Raw genomic sequence first — 22133 nt, forward strand, 5'->3', positions numbered from 1 at the left:
GCAGTAGGCAGTGTGAGAGACCTTTGCCTGGTTACCCTAGAGAGCAACTACTAGTGGCTCTCTACTTAGTCACTACTTAGTATTGACCTAAGTGGATTGATGGTCTGATGATTCAATATAGGCAGTTGCATGTGTTCAATCTTCAATTGGCTTAACTTTGCAGGAAATATAATAAAAATAAACTTTCAGTAGTACCACCTGACTCCAATTAAACAGGATATTTCATACAAATATTTACAAATGTTAGAAAGAATCATTGGTTGAAGTAGACATCTTTCACATTTGCAATATCAATATAATCATAAAACTTACTGACCTCAAATACTAGTTATTCTGAAATTGTTAAAATCCTATCAGGCTAGATCAGGGGTTCCCAACCACCGGGCCATGGAGCAAGGCAGAGGCACTGCACCTCCCCTGCCCGCCCTGGACCCAGGTGAACAAAAGAGGCAGTGTGGCCTTGCTCCAAGGCAGGAAGGCAGCCTCAGAGCAAAGCAGAGCACCACACTGCCCCTTCCACCTGCTGAGCACCTGTTCAGCTGACTGGTGGGAGTCTTTAAATGGGAAGGGGAGGTAGATTGGCTTTCTGCCACTTGGCCACCTAGTGGGGAGACAGCAGAAACAGCCCCAGTCTCCCCCTAATTTAAAGACCCCCATAGGGGCATGGGTGTGTGGGCAGCCTGGAGCGGCAAAAAACCCAGTGCTGCCCCCCCCCCCCACCTGTCCATGGAAAAATCATCTTCCATGAAATTGATCCCTGGTGCCAAAAAGGTTGGGAGCCACTGAGCTAGATTAAATGGCTTGAATTCTATAACTGTTAGCAGAAGCTAGTGGATCTGTAGCTTGATTACTTTTTATCCCCACCCCCAGCAGCCTTCTAAAATATCCCCCTTCCCCCCCAAAAAAAACCCCTAGTGGACAAAATGCTTCCATGTGACATGGACACACAGAATATGTCCAGGTTTAGGCAAGCACCTGAAGCAACAGACAACAAGCAGTCAAAATAAAGTCCAGGTATTCAGAAGTGCCAAAAACTGTAGGGCAAATCAAAAGAGCACAAGCCAAGTCACAGTCCAGAAGGTCAAACACACTAAAGTCTAGCACAGGACAAATAACGACAGCAGCCACACAACAATTGTATACAAGTTGCTTCCACACTAGTTCACCCTTTCCTGGCCACTTTTATTAAGATAACCTTGCTGAGTTATTCAGAAACAGGTGTAACCCATCAATCTGCCGCGTCATCCAGAGACAGGTGCAACTCATTAATGGCTGAACAACCTAGGTGGCTGTCAGCCCTGATCCTGAGGTGACTCAGGTTCACAGGCAGAGGTTGACCAGTGCTGAGCTGCCAGCCACATACTATGGCGTCAGTCCTGTGCCTTTCTTATACCCTAGTTACCTGGCTGTTGTGGCAAATATTATTGACTGTGTGAGGCTCCACAGGATGGTCAGCTGACGATTGGTTTGGTAGTTTGGATCTGTTGTGCAACTGGGAGATTTTGAATCTATTTTGTCAATCTGGATCCATCCTGCTATTAGAGGAATGATTAAGATCTGTGTTGCTATTGGGCAGTTACAGTTTTCTTTGTGGGATGCTTTGTGGGGTTTGTATGGATGGCATAACTGAGTTACTAGTGTGACTGCCTTGACTAATGCTTAGCATCAGTGGGTCAGGAGATGGAATCTCTTGCTCTGACTATGCATTTGATTACTGTTCGAGATAATTTTGTACTGTGAGATTTTTGAGTGGTCTGGTTGTGGTCCTGCAAACTTCATTTTTTAATCAAGGCCAGGGCATTGATGGGCATCAGAGTGCACAAAACAGTGTATTGATTAAGGTGTATCAGTTCCTATGAGAATCAGGCTACTCCCTCATGCACTAGCACCTCTTTGCATATAGCCTGGTTTTAATTCTCTCTCTTAGCATTAAACACGGAGTTTACCCTGCATCCTAGAAAGTACCCAGCCTGAGAATTCAGGGGGATCCCAGCATGGAGTCCTGGGGGAAGGGCTAGCATCAGCTGCTACCACAGCCCAAGACTTCTGGTGGAGCCCACTGCTGCCAACCCTCTGCCCATGTGCCATCTCTTGGCCCTTCCCTTGTCTGTTTGTGAGTGCTCTGCCACCTGAACTTGTAGCTGTACATCATGCAGAGCATGGATGCTTCTGGCACCCATGGTAGTGGCACTCCCAGAAGTATGCACCACCCAGAAAACTTGCGAAAATAGAGGGTAGGCAACTGCGGGTATGGTCAGTGGGAGGATACAAGTGAGTGGGAGAAGATGCACAGGCAGGTGGGGAACACATGTTAAGAGACGTGAGTGGGGAGTCTGGTTGTGAGGAGTGGATGGACCTGGAACCTGCCCTGCCTAGAGTTAAAAAAAGGTAAAGGTAGTCCCCTCTGCAAGCACCAGTCATTTCTGACTCTGGGGTGATGTCGCATCATGACATTTTCATGGGGTGGTTTTAAATGGGGTGGTTTGCCATTGCCTTCCCCAGTCATCTACACTTTCCCCCCAGCAAGCTGGGTACTCATTTTACTGACCTCGGAAGGATGGAAGGCTGAGTCAACCTTGAGCTGGCTACCTGAACCCAGCTTCCGCCAGGATTGAACTCAGGTCATGAGCAGAGAGTTTGGACTGCAGTACTGCACCTTTACCACTCTGTGACATGGGGCGATAGCTTGGCTAAACTTGTGATTGCACAAAGAAGTGGAGAAGTACTTAGATTGACATGCCTCCCCACCACAACATGTAAGTGTCATTCATCTGTTTGATGGCATTTACATAGCATATGAGACTGAAAGCGCACTCACAGTCAGGGGTTTGTTTCTCTTTTGTTAATGCAACAATTCTAAAACCCATCACAATCACAGGTTAAAAACTCAAATTAGATTACCAAGCAGTCCTTGATAAAACTGCCTTCAACTGTCGCTTGAAGGCTTACACTGAGGAGGCCAGGCACACCTGTCTGAGGAGGTTGTTCCATACAAGAGATTCTGTGGAAATATGGATTGATCTTGCTAAAGTACTTGAGATTATTATTGTTAGAGAATGCATTTAGGTATAATTTCCTCCCGTGCCCGTACATATTCAGATGTTCCTTTTCAACTCATTGATATTAATGTGCAGAAAAACCCACACATTTCAAAACCACAATAGCTGGATCTTCTCTGAGAAAGGGCATGCATAAGGCACTTGGCAGTTGCCTACCCATCACCAGTTTCCTTTACTATGTAAATGATGACTGTCATGATGAGCTGATGTCTTGCATGTTGACAGGTGATGAATGCAGCAGCTGGTAATTGTAGTAATACTAAGAAAGAGCCAGAAGAGGTAACAGATTATCAGCAGCAGGGAGAGGGAGTCTAGACAACTTTGTAGTAGGGTGTGTGTTCCTGGAATGAACAATAGAAGTCCATTCTAGGTTAGAATCCATGTGAAACACAGCAGCAGTTGCAATTTACAAAGTCATTTTCACTGTTAACACCACTGACTATGGAGTGTAGGAGAGGTCTGTCAAAGGTTACTAAAGGGAACCTCCACATGCAGATGCAGTAATCCTCTGAACACCAGTGCCAAGAGGTGACATCATGGGAGGCCTCCAGGGTAATTGGTTAGCCACTGTGTGAAACAGGGTGCTAGACTAGATGGACCAATGGTCTGATCCAGTGGGGCTCTTCTTAATTTCTTAGGCTTTTATCATGAGTATTTACTGGATCTATCTCCTTCTCATTCATTCATCTGCCCAGCAGCTGTTACTCATAAATCCCTTTCATTTCAGTGGGCAGTTGATTACTAAATCAAGTGGGCGTGTCATTTGGCTAGATCTCATGTTTAGCCATCACACAGCAACCAATCAGAAAAGTTGCAGGAGTACACATTGGTTGCTAGGTGTGGCTTCCTGATGACTTTATAAGAATCACAAGCCTGAAGCTTAGCCTTGCAGTCAGTTGTTTTCTGGTCTAAACTGCAGAGTTTGGCAAAGCAAAAGGTATGTGTTTGTTTTTAAAGCTTTCTTTGTGCTTGCTATTTGTAGAAATATGTTGTTGGCATTCTATTTACTGAATGCTACATTTATATTATTTCCAAGTGTGTGTAGGACATGTATTAAGTTGTCTACAAACTGCTTTTTTGGCTCACTGGGTTGGCTGCTAATACTGCATAACTTCTAAACTATGAAAGCTACTTCTTCTCCTTCCCCACCCCCTATATGTTTTTTTGAGGTTTTCAGAACTAAAGGACTTTGTGCTTGTGGAGGAGGAAGGGGGTTACCATGGAAAAAGCCAAATGTTTTAGCCACTACTAAATGACTTGGAAGGAAAAAAATGTGCTTGCCTTCCTTATATGGAATTTAAAAAAAAAAACCCTTGGTAATGACTTTGCTTAACGCTAGAGTGCTTGCTCCTTCTGGTCAGCTTTTGCTGCAGATTAATATGTTTGGGGAACGTAAAGGAACTAATTGCTTACCCATAAATTAGTTTTTAGGTAGTTAGCTACTCTAAGTATGCATAGGATTTGCAGAATCTTACTTCCGATATGCTCAGACTTTCCACAATTGCTTTCATAGGAGGCTGTTTGTGGTTCTTTTGTGCTAAGGGACAGGTTTTTCAAGCTTCTGGGGGATTTCCACATACCACCTGGAGACTGGCATCCCTAGATGGAGTGAGTTGGATTTGCTTGCCCTGTAGCAGCAGAACACTGCTCTTTTACCTACTTCCATCCTAGGTCACTGCAAGTATTAATAGGACACCATATGGATGAAACAAGAATTCTTTGGGTTTACTCTGCCAGTAAATTGGGAGAGGTTTTTATTTTTTATTTGTACTGTGCACTTTAGGTGTGGGGTGGGTTCTTAATGTGGCCCCCAACTTAGGGTTGCCAAGTCAAAGTTAAAGAAAAATCTGGTGACTTTGGGGGTGGAGCCAGGTGACTTTGGGGGTGGAGCCAGGAACAAGGGTGTGACAAGCATAATTGAACTCCAAGGGAGTTCTGGCCATCACATTTAAAGGGACAGCACACCTTTTTAAATGCCTTTCTTCCTTAGGAAATAATTAAGGATAGGGGCACCATCTTTTGGGGCTCATAGAATTGGACCCTCTGGTCCAATCGTTTTGAAACTTGGAGGGTATTTTGGGGAGAGGCACTAGATGCTATACTAAAAATTTGGTGCATCTACCTAAAAAAAAGCCCCCCAGAGCCCCCAATACCCATGGATCAATTCCCCATTATTCCCTATGGGAATCGTTCTCCATAGGGAATAATAGAGTGCCCAGTAGACATTTCCCTCCCCCCATGCTTTCTAAAGGGGGGGAGGGCCTCCAAACCAGGGAATCCCCTGCCCCCCCTCTCTCTCTCACACACACAAATACTTACTAGATCTTCTTCCTGCAGAACTCTACTTGCTGTGAAAACAAAAGCAAAAGAAAGGGAAGGGCCGTTCTCCATGGAAACTATTACTGACCCTTTCCAATGAAGCCCTTCCTGTTACCTGTGCAGCCTTAAAGGCACACATTTTACAAATGGATCAGGAGCTCTACAACTACATGATGCCTACACACATGTTCTCCCCCCCCCCCGCTTCCGGATTTTTGGAGAGCGGGGGAGGAGACCGCAAATTCGAGGGTCCCCCGCCAGGGCAGGGGGGGGAGGGTTGGGAAGCCTACCCCAACTACATCATTTATCTACAGGAACATTATGGGTTTGTAGTGCAAAAGGGTATAATGCTGAACACCCCAAGTAATCAGAATGCTGAAGGGGGGCTTTATCCAAACTAGCTCTACAAACTAACCTCAGAACAGTGTTCAGCCCCAAAGCTTACTGGGCTGGGGGATGGTAATACTGTTCGGCCCTTCTTCCTTGGCTTAGTGCTGCTGTGCTATGCTAGGGAGGAGTTGATCATACTGGAAACTGTAGGAGATTGTCTCCAGATCTTACAAAAGCATATTAATTTGTGCTGAGGAACTCTGAGAATTTTTTTCTCAGACCAGCTGTTTAATAAAATTGTTTCCTAGCTTCACACAATACCAGTATCTTAGCTAGAACATCCATTGATAAAACTTATGTACTTTTGTTTTTTCTAGAAATGAGTAGTGAAGATTGATCAACCCAATAGCTCAAAATACCTGGTAGCAATGTTCCCTCTAAACTGAGTTAGTGTGAGCTAGCTCACAATTTTTAAACCTCTGGCTCACATATTTTTGTCTTAGCGCAGGAGAAATGACCCCAGAGCAACCTAATTTATGCAGTAGCTCGCAGCTTTAATGCCAGTAGCTCACAAATCAGACTTTTTGCTCACAAGACTTCACAGCTTAAAGGGAGTCTTGCCTGGCAGTTAGAGTAGATCTAGGGAATTTTTTTTTTGAATGATGAAGGATGTGTTACATAATAGTTTAGTGGGATCACTAATATAGTTGAGAAAGGGGGCTTTGTGGGTGGAGCCAGGAGCAAGGTTGTGACAAGCATGATTGAACTCTGAAGGAACTTCTGGCCATCCCGTTTAAAGGGACCACATTCATTTTAAATGCTTTCATTCCATTGGAAATAATGGAGGATGGGGGCACCTTCTTTTGGGGCTCATAGAATTGGAACTTAGTTTTTTTTTTTTGAGGAGAGGCACTGGATGATATGCAGAAAACTTGGTGACTCTATCTCAAAAAGAGCCCAACCAGAGCCCCAGATGCCCATGGATCAATTCTCCATTATATCCTTTGAGGACTACTCTCCATAGGACATAACGGAGAGCACAACAGACATTCCCCACCCCCACTCCGGCTTTCTGATAACCCTGAAGCAGGGGGAGGATCCCCAACTGGGGACTGGCAACCCTGGGTAATCTTTTCTATGAGGGAAGTCTGAAGAGTCTGGGACTTCAGTCTAGGGAAAAGATGTCTAAGGAGTGACATGATATATGTTTATAAAATTATATGTTGGGTGGCGAAAGTAGAGGCAGCTTTCCCCCATAATATTAGAACTCAGGAACATCAAATGAAGTTGTCAGCAAGTAGTTCATAACAGACTAAGGGAAGTACTTCTTTAGTCCATGAGTATCTTAAACTATGGAATTCACTGCCAGTGGAAGTGGGGATGGCCACAAGCATAGATGGCTTTAACAGAAGGCTAGACATGTTCAGGGAGGAGAGGTCTATCAATGGTTAATAGTTGCACTGAATGAGAAGAACCTCCAACTATATTGGGGTTGCCAATCTCCTGGGATTACAATTGATCTCCAAGGGCCAGTTACCAGTTCCCTTGGAGACTGCACTTTGGATGGTATAGTCTATGGAATTATGGTCCCTCCGCATTCCAGACTTCACCTCCCCAAATCTCCAGGAATTTCCCAATTTGGAGCTGAAAACCCTAATCTACAGAGGTAGTGAAACCTTGGAATATCAGTGCTGGGAGATAGCGTGGGGATGGTTCAACCTTTATGCTCTATTTGTTTGTTCCTGCAAGGCAACTGATTGGCTGCTATTTGAAACAAGATACAGGATTTGATGGACCACTGGGCTGATCTAGCAGATGCTGCTTATGTTTTTAAGACCTCAGTGCAGGTCTCACTTTAGACTGGCCTGGTGATTTTGACTTAATTCTTCTTCATGAAATGGATGAACCATGTTATTTCTCTACTATTCCCTGCCTCCATTAGTTATATGGGTGAGTGGATCCACTGGATAAGAAATACATATACAGCAAGTCAGCAAGATGTTAGTGTTTCTCCTTTCTCAGGTAAGTGAGGTTCAATTGGCAGTCTACAAGTCACATGTAGCTCTCCAGTACTAGCTAACCTACAGATGTTGCACTACCCAGACTACAAGCAGCATGTAAGAAAGTTATCTGCTACTTCTGACCTAGCAGAGTACCTCCCAGTATAAAATGAGGATGTACTTAAGAGTGTGTGTTCTCTTGCTTCATGGCTCTTAGAATGACCTGAAGATGGTCTGTAGACTGTAAGAAGTAAATTTTATAACATGATTTTTTTTTTGCTGTCTCTTTGCAGGAACTTATATCAACATGTCTTTTGTATCAGAATTTCTGAAGCAATCCTATTATATTGAAAACGATGAACAACAATATGTTGTAAGAGATTTCAAGCAGAATTCAATGCAAATGATACAAATAAGTTTATAAATTATAATTAATAGCAAAAGTAAAACATTTACATTACATGCCAATTAATGTTGATTGGAACAGGATTCTGTAAGAATCCCAATATTGATAAATTCATATTATTGACATCTCTAAGAGTAAATGTTGGCCTATGAACCTTGATAGACAAACTGAAAAACTGGCTTGTCCACCAAACAGTAGCTTCAGAGACCACTCACTGATTCCTCTAGACAATGGCATAATTCTCATCATTGGACTGCAGAAGGCAGGGCTCTTTGAATTCCCCTTCCATTCATTTCAGCTGAGTATATGGAAGAAAATGGATTCTGCTGAATTTAGTAACTCCCTTTTTAAAATAATAATGGGGTCATTCTCATAACTGGATTAGCACAGTTACCCCCACTTAATGTTTCCAAGTAGCTCTTTATATTGTATTATATTCTAATAGAGCCTATTGTTTCTTTTACAACTTTAGAAATGACAGTCACCATATGGATTTAAATGTAAATGATGGTGAAACTTTGGGATGAAACTGTAGAACAGACATTTATTCAGTGTTGTTCTTTTTTTAGAAAAATACTAAAGGTGGTTCAGCAGTCAGTGCCTACCCAAACTTCAATCCATCAGCTGATGCTGCAGCACTGGACAAAGCCATAACTGCTAAAGGCAAGAAGGACATTTCTTTTAAAAAGGGTTTAGATGGCACAAAAACCTCAAAATATCTTGTTTGGGATGTGGTTCAGCCTGTGTGTACTGTGTGCATTACTTGCTTAAACTATCACTCTCATCAAAATTTCCCCGTGTATGGAAACACATCAGAGAGGCAGTTAGCTTTCTATGTGCAGAGATATTTTGAAGTTTCAAATTATTATGAGATGGCTACAGAACTACAGAGCTAATCAGACCAGATATGTGATGACATACTTGGAGGACTTGGTGGTGATGACATACTTGGAGGACTTGGTGGTGGGGGAAGTGGCCAACTTAAGCATATAAATGAAAAGTGCAACATGGAATATTTTAAAAATTGTTGGAAGTGGCATTTTGTCACATCTAAAATGATAGGTAATTTTGGACTCTGTTTTTATCAAAGCAGTATATTGATATCAATGAAAGACAATCTTTTGCATACTGGGTCCTGAAAAATGGAGTGATTCTATAACTTCTTACAAGGAATTGTTGTTTTCAGGAGTTGATGAGAAAACCATCATTGATATTTGCACCCAAAGAACTAATGCCCAGCGCCAGCAGATCAAAGAGGCCTACCAGCAATTAAAGGGAAAGGTACATTGTATAAAAAAGAGGATACTTAGCAAGGAATTTGTATTTGGTGATGCTTGTATCTGTGATAGCAGGGTTTGGAGAAAAGAGTAGGTAGAAGAAATGAGGAGTAGGTCACCAGGATTTAGGGGGCTCAGATATTTTTGATTATCTTCATGATAGTATGAGCAAGCTTGGTGCAGTTTAGTAGAACACAGCTTACAAGATCCCTGTTAGTCTGTCTATAGCATTAGAAAAGAGTAAGAGTCCAGTAACAATTTGGTAGGGTATGAGCTGTCGTGAGTCACTGCTCACTGCTTTCTTACAAGAGTGTTATTCCTGTTGGAGCGAAATCAGAACACATAATTAGAGGAGAGATTGAAAATAAGAGGTAAATTCAAGTACTATTTGAGAATCTGAATTTTTCTTTCAATGGCTATTCTACACTTTGTTTCCTTCTCCTGTAGCCACTGGAGGAGAGTCTGAAAAAAGCACTCACAGGTAATTTAGAAGATGTTGTTCTGGCATTGCTGAAGACTCCTGCTCAGTTTGATGCAGATGTGCTCAGGGCTTCCATGAAGGTATGTGTGAGGACAGGGCTTAGGTTGCCATTGAACCAGTAGGAGAGCAGGTCCTCTGGACTAATGATGCAAAAGCACATTCCTTGAATATTTTCCAATGGTCATGCTAGCTGGAAAGACACAGCATTAAGTGGGTTCCATGGCATCAAGAAACCAGCAGTGAGTGTATCAGGTAGCTACAATCAGGATCCTACAAGCATAATATGCACTTGATCAACTGGATCTCATTCGACATTCCCAGGCAATGGAGAAGTGGGGCAGTTGTCCCATACCTGAGCTGTGGGGACTCTGATGGCTCAGCTGACCTAGATGGTGCCCAGGCATCAGCAGCAGACCCATAGTGCCACCAGTGGCCCTGATGGCTCTTCCAGCATGGCCTGAGGGGCAAACCGGACATGACTGAACCCTTCAGTACAGTGCTATTGCCCCCTACCCATCTTTTCAAGTGATGCAGATGGAGAGGGTGGCCATTTTGGCACTAGATAAGGCATGATGAATGGAAGAGAAGAGTACTTCACTGTGGGCCTAGTCTGAATTGGGCCCTCAACGGTATTTTTAAATGAATTTAAAATGATAGTAGCATCCTTATGACAACTGCAAGGTCACCATCTCATCTAGTTTGGCCCTGAGTCTCAAGCAGATCTTAGGGGACCATCAGAAGACTTGGAGACTGTCAGCAACTCTGTCTCACTTATCACTTAAGAACATAAGAGAAGCCATGTTGGATCAGGCCAATGGCCCATCCAGTCCAACACTCTGTGTCACACAGTGGCAAAAATTTTTATATATACACACAAACTGTGGCTAATAGCCACTGATGGACCTCTGCTCCATATTTTTATCTAAACCCCTCTTGAAGGTGGCTATGCTTGTGGCCGCCACCACCTCCTGTGGCAGTGAATTCCACATGTTAATCACCCTTTGGGTGAAGAAGTACTTCCTTTTATCCATTTTAACCTGTCTGCTCAGCAATTTCATCGAATGTCCACGAGTTCTTGTATTGTGAGAAAGGGAGAAAAGTACTTCTTTCTCTACTTTCTCCATCCCATGCATTATCTTGTAAACTTCTATCATGTCATCCTGCAGTCGACGTTTCTCCAAGCTAAAGAGTCCCAAGTGTTTCAACCTTTCTTCATAGGGAAAGTGTTCCAGCCTTTTAATCATTCTAGTTGCCCTTTTCTGGACTTTCTCCAATGCTATAATATCCTTTTTGAGGTGCGGCGACCAGAACTGCACACAGTAGATGACAACTCTCAACAGCTTTACCTGGTTGCTGATGTCCCTGGGCTTCACCTGGCCCCAGGGTGAGTGCTGCAGGCCTGTGTCTACCACCCTGTGTGGAACAGCAGCTAAAGGATGGCAGCAGTTTGCGCCCACCCTTTTCCAAACCATACCTAGGCCTGCTCCTTGAAATAAGTGTGATAGGGGGTCTGGCTTTGTCCAGGACCCCTGAATGACTCAAATTGCTCCTGTTCTGATATTACCAGTTTTCTGAGTCACACCAGCATGGAGTGGTGTATTTACGGTAAGCTGCATTTCCATGTACTTGCAAGCCAAAGGTTTATGGGATTGTGATCTGGACTGGCTAAACATAAGCAGTGTGGAAGGACCGTTCATGCAAGTTCTGTCAGTAGTTCATACTGCCTGTATGGTCTTAATCACCAGAAGTTAGGGGTACATCACATAATCACAGCAAAAGACTGATCCTAATGTTTCCACCTGGCTGCATCTTTCCCCAAGAACTCTAGGAAGGTATTTGCGTGACTAAAAACATGTATTAAGCAGTTGTCCCAATCAGCTTGTTATGGAGCCTCAATATATTTTCAGACAACTAAATGCTGTCAGAATTTGTCAAGACTTCTCAGTATCTGTTTACTGTGTGTTTTAGACATGCAGATATTCTTTGAAGGTACTGGGGAAAATAAGCTTAATCACATGTTTCTAATTGTAATGTATGTAGCTGCCTCTAGTAACTTTGCATTTTTAATACTTTTTAGTAATGTGTACTTGTAATGGAACTTTCACTGAGTGTTTTCATATGTGAATTTCAAATAGCTTTTGAGTCCCCTTCATTATTTTTATGACCTGTTAATAGTTAATGCAGAAGGGGAGGCATTTGTCATGCAAAAGAGTATTCTACCCCATTCCCTTGAACTGGAGTGTATAATCAGCAGCTGAGGCCAAAACAATTTTGAAGTGTAAGTGAATATGTCATTGCTGCTAATGGTGACCGCTTCATTTTTCGTTTCCTAACTGTAATAACTGATTTATTATCAAACAGGGACTTGGAACGGATGAAGACACTTTAATTGAAATTGTGACAACAAGGGACAACAAAGAAATCAGAGAATTTACCAAAGCATATAATGAAGGTAATTTCCTAGTAATTTTGGAACAATAACATTCTAGTGAAGTTCCCATGCCGAAGAGAAAGCCCTCCAGGCCTTCCCTATGGGGGCACCGCTTATGTGACACCCCTCCAATGACCAGACTCAGAGTTGCCGCAGGGAGAAAATCTGCAGGCAACTCTGAAGCCAAGATGACGGATTCTGTAAGTTGGAACAGTCAGTTTTGTATGAATGATGGACACATTATTTCAAAAGGAGCATTTTTTTCAAGTTAGCATATGAAATGAGAACGTCAAAATGATTTATTTTCTTTTAAGCAGTATGATTCAAGTGTGTTCATTTGTTTGCAGGTTATAAGAGAGATCTTGTCAAAGATGTTATATCAGATACATCTGGAGACTTCCAGAAAGCTTTGCTTGCCCTACTAAAGGTATGCAGTTTTCAGCCACATGTGGTAAACTAAAACTGAAAAAAAATTAAATTCTTTTATCTCTTCCAGGATTGTAGTGTATAATGTGGCTGACAGGTGATGTTTAACTTTTCCAGGGAGACCGTGATGAAAATCCTCATGTGAATGATGAGTTGGCAGATAATGATGCAAGGGTAAGAGAAGACTTTGCATTTTGAGCAATTGGTGTGGGCAACCACCCACAGTTCAGCGCTCTCAATGGATTCCAGATAATTTTGCTTATCCACATACTGCCGTATTATGTGATTTTATGTGTGTCAGTTGCTGCAACAGCATTGGCTGATAAGAGGATTACAGGAACAGGAGCAGTAACACCCAACTTATGGTAACCATGGGTCCACAAATTATGACCTGGCTTATTAGCTGTAATGTATGAACTTCCACAGACTTTTAAAGCAGTCCATGATGGTTTGTGGATAAAGCAGAAAGCAGGGGTTTAAAGGATTCCTGTTCCCTGTGAATGATGCAAATAAAGTGTGTGTTGGGGGTGGTGGTGTAGAGGTGCATCCTGCTGCTCAGCAGTTTCAGGCTGTTTAAAGGAACTGAACATGACAGCTTGAAACCACTGTTTTGCGACCTTTTAAAAAAATAAACTGCAGTCCCTTTCAACAGGGTTTGCAGGGCCATTAACCAGTTTGGTTTGTGACCACATCTTCTAGTTCTGTTCGTCGTTCAGCCATGAACCACAAACCAAACTGCATTTTTCCAGTTCATGCCCATCCCTACTCTGAGGTGGGATGATTTCTAGAATGTTGTGCTGGACATTGGTTCACAAAGAAATATGGGACAAACTCACTATTTTTGCCTGCTTCAGTGCACAGCATGAAGAGACCCCTCCATGCTTTCCCATGATATGAGAGATCCTTCCATGATATGAGAAATCCTTCATTCAAAGACAGTTCTCAACACTAGTTAGTAGGGTCCCTCTCCCTGGTGAGTTGATGAGCAGATTTGGCGGCATGCTGACAAACTTACACAGGAAGTTTTCAGCTGCCATTTCTGCCTGTCATTGGACTGAACATTGAACATACTCTCATATTGATTTATACATTGTCCTTCCCAGGTTATGAATGATGCTTAATTGGTGATTTAAGTTTAGCGCTAATATAAGTGGGAACTGGAAAGGGATATCATAGAAATGTTTTTAATGTATCATAAGCCTTGTTTAACCTAGGTGATAGGGTCATATTTATGGAATCCCTGTTGTTCAGTTGTTGAAAGATGTTTGTGAAATTTCTTTTTTTTTTTTAATAGTGGCGTGGTCAGGACAAATAAGTGCAAAAAATCAGTCATTAATTGAATGCCAATTAGAGAGCCAGTCTGGTTGTAAAGCAGGCTATTAAAACATCAAATTCACATAGACCGTGACTGAAATTTTGAATGTCCACGTTTCAGTTGCACTCTACAGATGCTCCATGCACAGAAATGAAAGACAGTACTTGATCACCATTTTAGCAATGTTCTTCAAACATTGGGTGTGCAAATGGGAGATGTGAAAGCGTTGTGTTGTGGAATGTGATCATCCCACTTTCAAGAAGAGTTAACATGATCCAGAAGATCCTTGGTCTGAGTGTTAGTCTGGACATGAATTGAACAGAGGATCTTACGCAAGTCACAATCTTTGTCTTCCCAGTTCCTTCCTGCAGTTGGGATAAGACTAGGAATCATATGGAATGGTCAAGTGTTCACTAGATTGTAGAATGTAGTGGTGGAGAGAAGGGGCTTGGTTTCTAATTGAATACTACTGTGCAATTTACCTACATCTGATTGAAATCTTATGGTGGTAATACCCAATACTAAGGAACTTTCATGTACATTTTTATGGTTTATTATAACAGGCCTTGTATGAAGCTGGAGAGAGAAGAAAAGGCACAGATGCTAACGTTTTCATTGACATCCTCACTACAAGAAGTTCCCCACATCTCCGAAGCGGTAGGTGAAAAGCAAGCAAGCCTTGTTGATGAAAATGATTTTATTTACTTGCCACATCACAAATTCAGCTGCAGAATCTGACCAAACATTCATCTAGGTAGTAGATGACAATCTACATTTAACTACACTAACTTAAATGTTCAGCTCTCTTAAGGGAACCTTTCCTCCTGTGGCTTTTACTGGATTGCCAACCTCTAGTTGGGGCCTGGAGATCTCCTGCAGTTACAACTGGTCATCAGACTAAAGAGATCAGTTCCTTTGAAGAAAATGGCTGTTTTGAAGGATGGACTCTTATGGCATTATACTTCACTGAGGTCCTTCCTGTTCCCAAACTCCTAGCTTCTGCTGCTCTGGCCATTCCTCAGCTGACCTTTCTTGTAACTACCATTTAAACTGAGCTGCAAGAGGAGTCAACCCCAACCAAGGCAGTGTGGTGCTCTCAGCTCCAGCTTTCCCTGCTGATCTTCTCTTGTACCTTGGTTTAAACCAGTCTAGTGCTCTATAGGTTTGGGCATGTTATCTTTTATTCTACCATGTTTGGTTGTGGGAGATGGAAATGCTACTCTAAACTTCTTGGAGCTTGCTGGGTACAAATTTAATAAATATATACTGTAGAATGTAATAAACAAATAACGTGGATTTAATTGGAGCATAAGTGCGCCTGGCCTCTCCATGGTTTGGCTTCAGAATAGCATGAGACTTGTGAAACAGAAACTTGTAAATGTAGAACATCCAGCAATGATTAGAAGCACAATAAACTGTAGTGACCTTAGTAGAAAGCAAGAATACAAGGGTCCATTGGTATCTCATTTCCTGACTGGTTTGATGTTTCTAACCATATAAAAACGGCTATAAACCACACAACTGGCTATAAATAGCTGTAGTGTGTTTGCTCTCAGAATTCTGTAGAAGTTGCATGAAATTTATAGTCCTCATCTAACTGCAGAGGAAGTAAATGTGTGGCTCAGATTTTCTGTTCTTTGTTTTGTGCTCAGTTTTTCAGAAATACTGTAAATACAGCCAACATGACATGACCAAAGTTCTGGACCTGGAACTGAAAGGAGATCTTGAGAACTGCTTGACAGCAATTGGTAGGTTCCATATATGGTTGCCAGGCACAATAATTACACTGGCAGGGGGGTTTGAGGAGTGGTCTGGGAGTGGGTGGGGACATCCTTGGTGTGATGTCATGTGGAAGAGATATCATCATGTTGGTGACATCAGGAGCGACACTCTGCTTTTGGGGCAGGAAAGGAAAGGTCCTCTGTGCAAGCACCAGTCGTTTCCGACTCTGGGGTGATGTTTTCACAATGTTTTCATGGCAGTCTTTTGCCATTGCCTTCCCCAGTCATCTACACTTCCCCCCCCCCCCCCCAGCAAGCTGGGTATTCAGTTTACTGACTTTGGAAGGGTGGAAGGCTGAGTCAACCTTGAGCCGGTTACCTGGAAACCCAGCTTCTGCCGGGGATCGAACTCAGGTTGTGAGCAGACCTTAGGATTGCAGTACTGCAGCTTTAACACTCTGTGCCACAGGGTTCTTTTTGGGCAAACCTATGGTTAAAATTGGGCTCAAACCATAAGAGTTTTGCTCTAAAAGCAGAGCATTGCTACAGTGTTGCTGATGCAATGACATCATCACTTCAGGGAAATCACATGCTAACATCGCTGTTAGGGGGTGAGGCTTCTCTGAGAAAATCAGGGGATTCCCCCACCTGCACTGGGCATCTAGGAACCCTAGTTTCATCATTACTTCATTTGCCCCTTGTTTTTCCTCCTTTTACAAACTGCTAGATAAATAAGCAGTGGCTTTAAGTAAACACAGGATATAGCCAGACTCTTCTCAGACTACTTCCCTAAGTGAATATATGATAGCTGCAGTGATGAGATTGCAGGAAAAGATGCCTCCAGACACATCACCATGTTTTTGAACTCTGGTAACTGTCTAAACTGATTCAGCACTGAGGCTTCAGGCAAGACAAGATGCATGATTGTATGTATCCCTTTCCTGGATTTTTAAAAACTAAAAGTATCCTGCATTTTGGCTGAGGAAGTCTGACGAGAGATGGATCTTCACCCTTTTCCCTCTAGCTATTTTCCCATTGAAAATACATCTCAGGAGCTAACAGAAGCAAAAATTGCAACATCCATTTGTACCCAGAAGTATTACCTTGATGCTCTAGGAATTTCCTGATTTCTAAAGCATTGCAGTGCCACTCCCTGTCCTCCTTCCTCCCAAAGAGCAAACAGCCCTAGCAGGGCTTCGAGCTGCTCCAGGCAAATGGCACCCCTAGTCCAGGTACAAATGAGGAAGCTGGTTACCACAGTAGTTCAAGGAATGGCAGGATCCATGTAAGCCTCCTATATATCCAAACATATCCCTTCCTGCTCTGTGCACAAACAAATTTGATAGGGCACTGGAGTACTATGGGAAAGGAGATGAAGACATAATGACCAGTATTCACAGACCTCTCTACATTACCCAGTATGCTGTTTTCTGAAGTGTCCCCCAAAGGGGTGGGAGGAAGAGACTGTACTAGGGGTGAGTTGCTCTAAATCAACTCTGAGCTGTTTTTCTACTCTCGTAAAGTGCTTCAAAATGACTATTTGAAGGTCATTAAAAACAAAACCCCCAGTGTTAGTGTTAATCTCACTCACTTTTACTTTTCTGTACAAAATTGTCCATACTTTTAAGTTGATTTACTTACACACTGTAGCTGTTTAGGCTTAATTACATGCATTTCTGTGTAACTTGTAGTTTGCCTTTAATTTCTTCTTGCAGTGACTAGAGTATGGCTGTGTCCATACAGGTTATTCACTCCAGGTTTGATGCTGTGGAGAAAAAGGGGGGCACTTAATATGATTTTGTCACTTTCAGGAATTTCCTGGATTTTCTGCGGTCTTTCTCAGACCTACTTTGCTGTGAAGTTTTGGAAAGGTCTCTGCAAAGGCTGGATGGATGCCATGTGGTGGGAAAGTATGGAGTTTCCCACAAGGCAGCCTTTTCCCCTGATCCTGTGGTGGCTATTTCCTCTACTTGCCAAAGATGGAATTTTATTTTTTAACCAGAAATTAAATATTATGCCATTATAAATGTATAATATTTTATATCAGGTTCTCTGCCTAGCTTTTCATTTGTTTCGTATCTATCTCCTCCACTGCTGTTGTGCTGCATCAGCACCAGGGAAACTATACAAGCCTGTCTGTGTGGAAAATGTCTACATGAAGCAACATGCAGTGTTCATGTCCTGTATTTGTTTCTGTCCATATATGTTGCTTCTGTTATGCTGTTATAAATAAAAATTCTGTTGCATTCCAGTGAAAGCTTCCACAAGCAAACCAGCTTTCTTTGCTGAAAAACTCTACGACGCAATGAAGGTGAAGTATTATTGCCAATAAAGGGATTAGAAGAGGGAACTCTGTTCTATAGATACATGCTGATATTGAGATTTATTTACCAGCATAGTGTAGTGGTTAAGTTAGTGGATTTGAGCACTGGTATTGATTTGCCACTCCTTCACCTAGACTAGACATAACTCTCTCAGAACCGTCTCAGCCCCACTTACCACACAAGGTGCTTGTTGTGGGGAGAGGAAGGGAAAGGTGATTGTAAGCTGCTTTTAGAATCCCAAAGGTAGAAGAAAGCAAGGTATTAAAACTTTCTCATCTTCATTATATCTTTTCCTCATGGCTCAAGGTTGCTTACAAACTCAAATTTAAAATACACAGTAACCTCCCTAGCAACTCCCTTCCTGAAAAGCCTGCAATCTATACCCTACTAAAATCCATGGCAAATAAAATAACCTTGCCAGGAAAGTGAGTTAGGATTCAGTAAATGCATCGGAAGCAATTCCCATTCTATTCAACCAGGAAAATATTACTAGGATAGCAGTCTGTACCTTGGTCTGTATTGTCATTTATTTACTGAATATGTGGGTCACCCATCAACTTGCACAATTAGGATCTTTTGTTCCTCACATACATAGTCTTTCTCTAACAGTGAACTTTTATTTGGTTGTATCTCTTACTGAGAATGAGTGTGCTGTTCCTAGTATTTAAAAACCCGGCAATTCAGTCCTTGATGTTTCCTATCCAACCAAACCTCATAGGGTCATCTCCAACAGTGCAATCCTAACAGTCACACCCTTTGCGACTTTGTTTAGGATTGCTTTGTAAGCTACAGTGTAAGCTTTAATGACTGAGGGAGACAGAATTCCAGAGTTATTTAAAGTAAATACAGATTACTTTAAAGGCAGAAGAGCAAATGTAAAAGCTGGAATGTGTGCAGAGGAGAGTTAGGAAGACAGTGAGAAGTCTGGAGACCAAATCCTATGAGGGAAGGTTGTTGAAGGGGCTGGGCATGTTTAGCATGGAGAGGAGATGGCTGAAAAGTGATATGATCACCATCTTCAAGTACTTGAAGGGCTGTCATATAGAGGGTGGTGTGGTGTTTTCTGTTGCCCCAGAAGGGTGGGCCAGAACTAACAAGTTACAATTAAATTAAAAGTGTTTTTGGCTAAACATTAGAAAGAACTTTCTGACAATTAGAATGTTTCCTCAGTGGAACAGGCTCCCTTGAGAGGTGGTGGGCTCTTGATCTTTGGCAGTTTTTAAACTGAGTAGATGGCCGTCTGACAGCAATGCTGATTCTTTGAACTTAGGCAGATCATGAGAAGGAAGGCAGGAAGGTTGCGTCAGTAGTTACCAAGGGTTGCATAGGTATCAAAGGCAGTGTTCCCTCTAAACTGAGTTATTCGTGAGCTAGCTGATTTTTAGCCTCCAGCTCACACATTTTTATCTTAGTTCAGGAAGCACACTAATTTATGACCCCGAAGCACACTAATTTATGCAGTAGCTCACAACTAGTAGCTTAGTTCTGGTGGCCTTTTCTTACAAGGAAATACTGATGACCACTTTGGGGTCAGGCAGCAATTTATTTCCAGGCCAGTTTGGCAGGGATTCTAGTGGGGTTTTTTGCCATCTTCTGGGCATGAAACAGATCACTGGAGGCATGGGGGAAGGTATTCATGCATTTTTCCTGAATTGTGCAGAGAGTTGGACTAAATAATCCTGGATCCATGATTCTATGATAAGGGCCTGTTTCCTTCCTACTTGTGATCAATGTTCCCACTAAGCTGCAGAGACTTGTGAGCAAAAATTTTACCTTGTGAGCTACAGGCATTAAAGTTGTGAGCTACTGCATAAATTAGTGTGCTCTGGGGTCATAAATTAGTGTGCTTCCTGAACTAAGATAAAAATGTGTGAGCTGGAGGCTAAAAATCTGAGCTAGCTCATGAATAACTCAGTTTAGAGGGAACACTGCCTTTGATACCTATGATATGTCTTTTGTGCTCTTGGTAACTGCCATAACCTAACTTCTGGAGGACAGTCATAACAACTGTAAATTTAGAACATTAGATTTAGCAAGAATGCTGTTGACATGAAGTTAAGGCTTAGATGACATGCTACTTTTTCAAACAGGGTTCTGGAACTTGCATCAAAACTCTGAACAGGATCATGGTGTCACGTTCTGAGATTGACATGAATGAGATCAAAGCATATTACAGGATAAAGTATCAGAAATCCCTGGCCCAGGCCATTTTGGTATGTAATTTGGTTTAAATTTGGTTTAAATTGCAATAATTGTATGTGGTCCATAAACTTGGCTGGATATTTCAGCATTTTCTTTTTCTTTCTATAGCTATATTTATTTCACAAGTGCTCAATAATAGGAAGGTGAACTTTAAAGAACTTGTAGCAGAGGTATCCCTTTGCTGGCTGATACCTTATAAAATAAAGGGTATACTGAAAAAAAAAATAAACCCCTCACTATCTATACAAAAGGCTCTAGGTGACTAAAATGTTCTGGTCAATGACTGCAATAATAAAATAAACTGATACAAAAGGCAAACTTAATGTTCCTGTAACAGAGGCTTAATATGTGGAAATGGGGACCTGTCATTTTTTATGGGATGGAGACAAACACCTGGAAATTCCACCCCATTAAGCATCTGTTGAAGGAACAGGACATTTTTCCTCCAGGGAGTTGACAAGCCCTCATTATACACAACAGATTGCTAAAAGATATCTGGACAGGTCCCTTATTGAGCAAGTTTATAGGTTTTTTTGGCATTTGATAGCCATCTGTTGACAGTGTTAAGCTGTAGGCTTCCACAAGGCTTGAAGAATGCTCAGTTATGCTCACTGGAGTCACAGAATTAACATATACAGTTCTACTAACCTAGGGAACCTAGCTTGGTAGCTACAGTCAAAGCCAAAGAAATAAGAACCAAATAAGTTGGATCTGACAAGGTTTCTGCTTGTGTCCTCTTTCACCACCCAAAAAGGCTAGGCTGAGAATCATGGGATCTGCGAGTGCCAGGGGCATGGAGGCTGTAGTATGGAGAGGAATTGGGTAAGACTGAGTGAAAAAGCTTGTTGGGTCCAATCCAATTGGTATTTGGAGACAAATCTTATCTTATATGGCAGGGGTGGCCAACGGTAGCGCTCCAGATGTTTGTTTTGCCTACAACTCCCATCAGCCCCAGCCATTGGCCATGCTGGCTGGGGCTGATGGGAGTTGTAGGCAAAAAACATCTGGAGCGCTACTATTGGCCACCCCTGTTATATGGTGCCTGCCAATGAGGATCTTTCAGTTTGGATGGCTACTTAAACATGACATTATTCTTTTGCTATTCTTTATATAGGATGAAACAAAAGGTGACCATGAAACCATTCTTGTGGCTCTGTGTGGTGGGGATTGCTGAGCACCATAACCTTTCTGATACTCTTCTGACTCTCCATACTTATTTTTAGTTCTGGCTGTTATGTACTTTGTATACTAAATTTCAATGTATACTAAAGCTTTAAGCAGAGTGATCTCTGGGTTCAGTTGTTATCAAATCTTAAAGTCTAGAAGAACTGTAGCCTGGAAAACCCACATGGATCTTCATCTGTGTAGCATGACCTGCTTTTTTGTTCATGTTTATCCAAAGCCAAAAGGTATGTTGAGAACAGATGTGTGTGCTTTTGTAGGGTTAGCCAGTGTAAAAGCCTGAGCAGCTAGAAATGAAATTCCAAATAAAATAAACTGATCTACATTGCTGACTTGCTTGTATTTCTAAACTTCAGTTGTGCCTGTGTTCTTTTTTTTAGAGTTGAAACGCTAAAATCTTTCTCCTGGGTTTGCCTATTCTCATAAACACACCAAGGTGACCTTTGCCTAAGCTGAGCTGTTTTACTTCAGCTGTATCCCATCCTTATTTTCTTCCGTGCTGAATATCCCTGCATCGGCAACAAATTCTTCCCCAAATTACTATGGGTTGAAATTTAGCCTGAGCTGCAGACTGTTGGCTGTGTTCATTCATGTTTTCTTCCAAAGTTTAATTCAAACAGGATATGGGGACTGCAAGCATAGTTGGTTTCTCATTCTATA

The 22133-nt window shown here is 42.1% G+C and overlaps 1 protein-coding gene across 1 annotated transcript; it reads left to right on the forward strand.

The window, feature by feature from the left end:
* The first annotated feature begins 3733 nt into the window (after window positions 1-3733).
* Window positions 3734-21798, forward strand: ANXA1 (annexin A1). The gene is made up of 13 exons (XM_060237471.1): window positions 3734-3996; window positions 8002-8081; window positions 8684-8777; window positions 9301-9395; window positions 9839-9952; window positions 12234-12324; window positions 12651-12730; window positions 12847-12903; window positions 14608-14701; window positions 15697-15792; window positions 18018-18076; window positions 20180-20302; window positions 21406-21798. The coding sequence occupies exons 2-13, from the start codon at window positions 8016-8018 to the stop codon at window positions 21463-21465; spliced, it is 1029 nt and encodes a 342-aa protein (XP_060093454.1). The 5' UTR covers window positions 3734-3996; window positions 8002-8015; the 3' UTR covers window positions 21466-21798.
* The last annotated feature ends 335 nt before the right edge of the window (window positions 21799-22133 follow it).

The sequence above is a fragment of the Heteronotia binoei genome, chromosome 4 (genome assembly GCF_032191835.1).
Source record: "Heteronotia binoei isolate CCM8104 ecotype False Entrance Well chromosome 4, APGP_CSIRO_Hbin_v1, whole genome shotgun sequence".
Lineage (NCBI taxonomy): Eukaryota > Metazoa > Chordata > Lepidosauria > Squamata > Gekkonidae > Heteronotia > Heteronotia binoei.

Excerpts from the sequence above, each read along its gene's own strand:
- ANXA1 (XM_060237471.1), top strand. The coding sequence starts at position 8,016 with ATGTCTTTTGTATCAGAATTTCTGAAGCAATCCTATTATATTGAAAAC. Across the intron at positions 8,082-8,683 it reads ACGATGAACAACAATATGTT|AAAAATACTAAAGGTGGTTC; the intron begins GTAAGAGATTTC and ends TTCTTTTTTTAG. Across the intron at positions 12,325-12,650 it reads TACCAAAGCATATAATGAAG|GTTATAAGAGAGATCTTGTC; the intron begins GTAATTTCCTAG and ends ATTTGTTTGCAG.